Source organism: Carassius auratus, chromosome 34 (assembly GCF_003368295.1).
Source record: "Carassius auratus strain Wakin chromosome 34, ASM336829v1, whole genome shotgun sequence".
NCBI classification, from domain to species: domain Eukaryota; kingdom Metazoa; phylum Chordata; class Actinopteri; order Cypriniformes; family Cyprinidae; genus Carassius; species Carassius auratus.
Genome location: NC_039276.1, coordinates 24,452,310 through 24,458,897, shown reverse-complemented (window position 1 = coordinate 24,458,897; position 6,588 = coordinate 24,452,310). Strand labels below are relative to the sequence as shown.

Below are 6,588 nucleotides of genomic sequence, written 5' to 3'. Positions count from 1 at the left end.
GAGAGAGAGAGAGAGAGAGAGAGAGAGAGAGAGAGAAGTAAATATAGTTAAATGCATTAATCAAAAGATAACTTTAAAACATGCCTGCAAATGTACTTTTTAAGAATGTGAAACACCAATTTAGAACGTATTTGGCAGTATTCTGAAATATATGGAGGTGTTCTGTCATTCAGAGCTTGAAAAACACTAAAAAAGGACATTAAAAGGAATCCTGTAGGCTACTAAGTTACTTAATAGTCTTCTGGACCTAAAACAATACAACAGCAGCATTTCACACCTCTTGTAGTTTATCCATACACTTCGTACTTAAAGCAGTAAAAAGGGCATTGCAATAATAAAAGAAAGTAAAACCCCGAAATGTGGTTCCAAAAAAAAAAAAAAAAAAAAAATCAGTTTCATGTTCTTTCCTGCAGGGGCGCGACAGAAGCGCGCGCTGGTCTTGTGAAAGCGGAAGTGGGGCGCGCATGTGTCTAGAGCAGCACGCGCAACTTCCCCCTTGTTCAAAATTTTCTGCACTTTTTTTTATTTGGTAAACCAGGGCTAATCTGGCTAATCTTTTCTCCGTGGCTGCCGTGTTAGTGACCCAGTATGGACATCCAGAGTAAGTGTTCGTGTTTTACAGCAGTCACGTGTTTGTATATCGATATATAGGTTGAGTTTGTAGAGACGTGTGTAATTGTGCTGTGCTCATGTGACCGGTAACTTACAATTTAGCAGCAAGCCATGCGTTTTTTCGGCTTTAGAACAACTAACGTAAAACTGTATCAATATATTAGGGTATTTGTAAATGTATTTTAACTAATTTGAATTATAGTGACAAACCACTGAAAGTTCATTTATTTGTGTATGTCCCTGAATCGCCATTATATGGTTTTAGACAGTAATTAGCAAGTAGGATTAACACTGAATTTGCCTTTTCGATGTATAATAACAGGTATTGAACCAATGACACTCGGCTCTCCAGCCTCCCCCAAGTCTGGGGCTCAGTTTTTACCTGGGTTTCTGATGGGAGACCTGCCTGCTCCTGTCACACCTCAGCCCAGGTCTTTTGGGTTGACAGGAGGCGGGGCAGAAACCAGATCTTCTCTTCTGGCAGGTAAATGCTTATTCTATTAGAAAATGCAGTAAAAGGATAATAAGGAATTATGAATGTCCAGAAAGGCACAGAAGTTACTTGGTGATGCTCTCCTCCATCAGTTGGGTCTCCTCCACAGCCGGTGGTCCCAACGCCTAAAGACAAGAGTGGAGCCCCTCCGGTCAGAAGCATCTATGATGACCTCAACGGCTCCAGTGTGGGAATGTCACCTCTTGCTGCTCGCAAACAAGTGAGAAATGCAAACAAATTATAACAATTATTTTCTGTGTTCAGTCAGTTTTTAATGTAACATGTCTAAGTCTTTTATGCAACCGGTCACTGAAAGGGTTTAATTATTGAATAACTAATTCTGAAGAGAAACCATCAGCCCTCATCACTGTAGTTTTAAAACTAAGAAATTAACTGAAGGATAATTGGTCTTGTTCACTAATACTGCATGGATTATCAATATTTATACAGTACACACAGTAGAACTTATGAAATAAAGTATGCATAATATGAAACACTGAGTGCACACATGAATTGGTCTTTAACCTTGATTTAACATAATTGAATTATGTTAGTGTTCTGTTCTTTTAGGAGTATTTTAACTGAGCAACCACATGATCAGGGTTAGTAATTTGCATCCATAACCATCTTCATAAAATGGCTTTCTATACAACCTTTCCTTTCCTTTTTACACCCCATTCTCAAATACCATCCTCAAAACCAGTTAAAAACACATTTAAAATAAACACCTTTAATAGGGCTGCATGATTATGACAGAAATGATCGGTTTACATTGATGTATACATGTCGTATTTTTATATGAAAATAAAAAAGCTGAAAACACACTAACTGAAAAACATTTATTGCTTTTCTACAGTATTAAGCCTCCAATGCCAACTATACATTGAATTGATTTCTTCTTTTTTAATATAAAAAGGACAAATATGCATAGTGTAAGAAAAAGTGCAGAAAGTTCATTAGCCAGCTGTGCATATGCATCTCTGCATTTATTATTGCAAAGAAGCTTGGGCTATAAAAACCTTTTGATTACTCAGTTTGTTTTGTTTATGAATGATTTTTTAAATATAATTCAGATGCAATATCTATGTTAAAAATATAATCTTAACATGACTGTAAGGCTACCAAGAGTATGTAATGTTTGCTTGTAGTTTTAGTTGTTCCTAAATTATAATTATAATTATTATTATTATTAATAATAATTTTAATTTATATTAATTTTTTTATATAAATTACAAAAGTTATTGGTGAATCATGATTTGTTTGTCATAAAAGTTGATTTAATTTGTGTGCAAGGCGAGTTAGTAAGAACTGCTGTTTTGATTACTATTACTTGTATTAGCATACGATTAAGCAAGTACACACTTGACATTTATTTTGTTATATTTAATATGAGAATAATAAAAAGTTGTATTTTATTTCCTAGATTTTATGCTCAGCTATTAAATACATTATTAATTTATTAATTTTTAACAGCCATTTGCTGGAGTGCACACACCTTTGTCTGGTTTAACAGGGACGCCAGGAACAGGTAAATATCATTTAATTGCTTATTAAATGAGGTGCTCTGTCAAAAAAAAAAAACACAGATGCTTATTTTTTTTAATTTATTTATTTATTTTTGTTCTGTAGTGTCTAATTTATTTAGCCCTGCGGGGCAGCAGAGGAAATCAACACTTTCCCCGGCTCAAGTAGATCCGTTCTTCACACAAGGAGATGCTCTGTCCTCAGAAGACCAGCTAGATGACACCTGGGTCACAGTGTTTGGGTGTGTATAGATCATGTGTTTGTTTATTTATTTTATTGTTCCCTTGTAATATTTAATTAGTACAAATATGATGTGTCAGGCTTTATGGAAGCCATGTCTACATGGCATCAATTTTCTGTTTGTTTGTACACAGGTTCCCTCCAGCATCTGCATCATACATCCTTTTACAGTTTGCACAGTATGGAAACATATTAAAACATGTGGTAAGTACAGGCAAAGTTTCAGCACCGTAGACTGGGTTATGTATGATTTGTATTGCATAAAAGTTTTTTTTTTATTTACAGATGTCTAATACAGGCAACTGGATGCATGTTCAGTATCAGTCTAAACTGCAGGCGCGAAAAGCTCTCAGTAAAGATGGAAAGATATTTGGAGAAGCCATAATGATTGGCGTCAAACCGTGTATCGATAAAGTAAGAAGCACAAAAGCAGTAATATCCTTGTAAAGACGAGCATGATGGATGGAAAAGTCTAACACTGGTAATGTTTCATTGGGAGCGTTTTTTTTTTTTTTTTTTTTTTTGGCAGAGTGTAATGGAGAGTTCAGACAAGAGCATTAGTTCCAGTTCTGTGTTCACACCCCCAGTGAAGGCTCCCAGCACCCCCAGTCACCCTCTATCAACTCCCCGATCTGTCATGAGACCCCTCAGTGCTGCTTACAAAGCATCCAGCAGTGACTACCAGGTATAGTTGGCCTGTAACCTTCCACCCACCCTCTGCTGGTAAAACCACACAAATAGTGCTGAACAAATTAATTGAAATAAAACTGGCAAAGTCAGCTTTATTATTATTATTATTATTATTACAACAACAACTATATACTATATATATATACATATACATACATACATGCAGGGGTGCACATAAGTGGTCCACATGCGAGACCAAAATAAAAAATGCATTATATAAATATGATCTGACTGTTAATACACAATTACCATTTTAGATCACAAACTGTACTATATAAGTTTTATTTTCAACCTGTCCTGAAAGCAGAAATCTAGGTGCCGTTTTCGAAGCACAATTTCAAAACTGTGACATTCATCCACTGACACACTTTAATCAGCTGCAGCGCTAAATCCAGAAGTGAGTATACATACTTGCCGGCAACCTGCCAAAATAAAAGCCTGCTGATTTGAAGTTCGAATATGATGAAAACGCTTTATTGATTTTTAGATGCTTTTATCCAAAGCGAATTAAAATTGGAGAATACATGAAGTGATTCTTCTTAAAGAGGCAAACAAAGAAAGTAGTAGTAAATATTATCATTTTATTTTTAAGTTTACTATAAAATAAATTGAAATTATTATAATTTTTTTTTTGATTTCCATGTTTTTTTTTTTTTTTGCATACAAATACAAAATGCATTTGTATTTAATACTTGGACTGCCTTTTATTTTTAATATCACACACTATTATTTAGTTTAATTACTATTATTAAATAAAGTTCAATAATATTATAACTATTATTAATTCATAATATAGTTCTATTTAATGGGTCACACTATACGCAGTGTAAGGACCAAACCAAATCTCCAGGTTCTCATATATATATAATTATTATTATTATTATTATTATTATTATTAATTTTCTTGCCAATTGCAATCTGCAGTATTTGCCCAAATAATGTCTGTATTATTTTGAAAAATGGAAATATAATGATGGGAGTATTAACAATAATTGGTGTATTAGAATCTAGATTTCCAGATGTTATTTAAAATGCTAGTTACTGGAACAAACTGAAATGTCCTGTAAGGAACAACAATATAATAGAGCAATTTGTGAAGTGCTTGCTTTGTGTTTTATGTTCTGATTTATAGGTTGTGTCAGATCAACAGACGCCAAAAAAGGATGAGAGTTTGGTATCAAAAGCAATGGAGTATATGTTTGGATGGTAATCTTTCACTCACAGGGTCCTGATGAAAAAGCTCTGAGACCATCAACAGCCTCTGATGGGTTGACATTGCTCTAAAAACTGACGTTGGGTTTTCTGAGCACAAGCACTGACTGAATACAAAAGCACTTTGTCTTTGCGGACTAATCGACTTTGCGTGCTGTTTTACGGAAGATGGACTCTTGAGTGTTTCACATGGACTGTTCTCAACTGCTGGGTTTGGAGTCGTGTGTTAGTCCCTCCTGTCTGCCCTCAAAATCATACAGACTTACCCACTTAATCATATGCATTAAGTGTTTCAGGTCTTAACAGACTCACGGGACCCTATTGTAGAAAACCCAAAATTCTTGCCTGACATAATTCATGGTTATGATCAGCTTTCTCAGTTGATGTATAAAAATGGATCTCATGAGAATATCATTGACACCTACAGCTTTTAGAGATCAAGGCCTCAATCTAGGATTTCTCTTTTCAAGAAAACCTCTGTTTTTAGTTTTTTTGTGGGTTTCCACTAACCTTGTCAGTTATTTTAATGGGACAGAATCTGTTTTTTTTAGAAATGTCTGAATTTGAAAATGCCTCTACTCTTTAATAAACACTGTCTGATTAAAAACTAGTTTGTTTGCTGTAGTTGTATTAAGTATTTGTATCTTGTGCTAAATTATTAACTAGGCATTAATCTATAAAGTCTATAACAAAAATGACACAAAACAGCTCTTCAGAGACACATTTTTGCCTTTAGACAGATACAATTTATATTTACTGTTTTTCATCCAAAGATTTTTTTTTTATATATATATGTCCATAATGTGGAAGTCTGAAATACACATCATTCAATTTAAAGCAAATGTGCAAATTCATGGCTGAAGATTTGGATTTGGTATTATTTGATGAGTAAGAGGTTGGCTGTTGCATGGCATCATATATTAATGAGCATCTGGTGATTTATAATTTCCCCCTCAAATGCAGGTTGTTTCCAAAAAGTGTTTGATCCAGTTTATTCTTGTCTTTTGTGTCAGAAACCTGACACAATTTTGAGGACTTAAGACTCGACTTGGAGAGTATTAAAAGACTTGACTTTGACCTTCTCGATGTCTTCATGTGGGTGGATGCAGAGGGCTTTAATTTTTTTTTTTTTTTTTTTTTGTCAATTACAATTCATTTTACATTTGAAATAATGTAAACGTATATTAAACGACAATATATATTAAAACTGAAACAAATCTTGGTTCATTTCTGAATGCCTCACAACCCTGCTGTATACTAGTAGTATATAGCTGTTAAAGAAAACCATGTTGCTGTTAAATAGAATTCTGGACAAAAACCCTCGGCAATGTGAGAGAAGACGGCAATCTGAATGCCTTCTAAAAATATAGCAGCTATAAAAGTCTTTGTGTGTTGTGCGCATGTAAGACTGGTAACCGCTTTAGGGAACGATACTCTAGCTTGGTGCTTTTGGGGCCTTAAGGCTTGTCCACAAAAACCTATAAAGCTGCAGCATTTACTTCAACATAAAATGCATTTAAAATCATTTCAAACGGGTGAGCATATTCAATACATGTACTGAATTATTGGTTTTGTATGTACATACCTTGTTTGTACTAAATTCTGTTTTCAGAATGCATCACGTTTAATAGAATCCAATATGTAATTTTTGGCTCCCAAGTAATTTGTAACTTGACCCAGGCTTCACACATGCAACTTTAGCCTGTATTGTAGATTATTTCTTGAGCTTTCATTCGAGACTCGAAGGTCGATGGAGCGTTTGTCTGCGCTGGACTCTTTCATTCACCTTCCAGATGACCCTGAGACTTGTTTCAGGT

General features: G+C 34.6%; 1 protein-coding gene across 1 annotated transcript; it reads left to right on the top strand.

The window, feature by feature from the left end:
* The first annotated feature begins 432 nt into the window (after positions 1 to 432).
* LOC113053596 (nucleoporin NUP35) lies at positions 433 to 5,395 on the top strand. Its single transcript, XM_026218729.1, has 9 exons — positions 433 to 601; positions 935 to 1,096; positions 1,198 to 1,325; positions 2,579 to 2,633; positions 2,735 to 2,870; positions 3,004 to 3,073; positions 3,155 to 3,283; positions 3,399 to 3,554; positions 4,692 to 5,395. Exons 1-9 carry the CDS (start codon positions 589 to 591, stop codon positions 4,767 to 4,769), a joined length of 927 nt encoding a protein of 308 aa, XP_026074514.1. The 5' UTR covers positions 433 to 588; the 3' UTR covers positions 4,770 to 5,395.
* The last annotated feature ends 1,193 nt before the right edge of the window (positions 5,396 to 6,588 follow it).

Bases quoted from the DNA above. Each gene is read 5' to 3' on its own strand.
- LOC113053596 (XM_026218729.1), top strand. The intron at 1,326-2,578 runs GTGAGAAATGCA...AATTTTTAACAG, and splicing joins CTCTTGCTGCTCGCAAACAA to CCATTTGCTGGAGTGCACAC. The intron at 3,284-3,398 runs GTAAGAAGCACA...TTTTTTTGGCAG, and splicing joins TCAAACCGTGTATCGATAAA to AGTGTAATGGAGAGTTCAGA.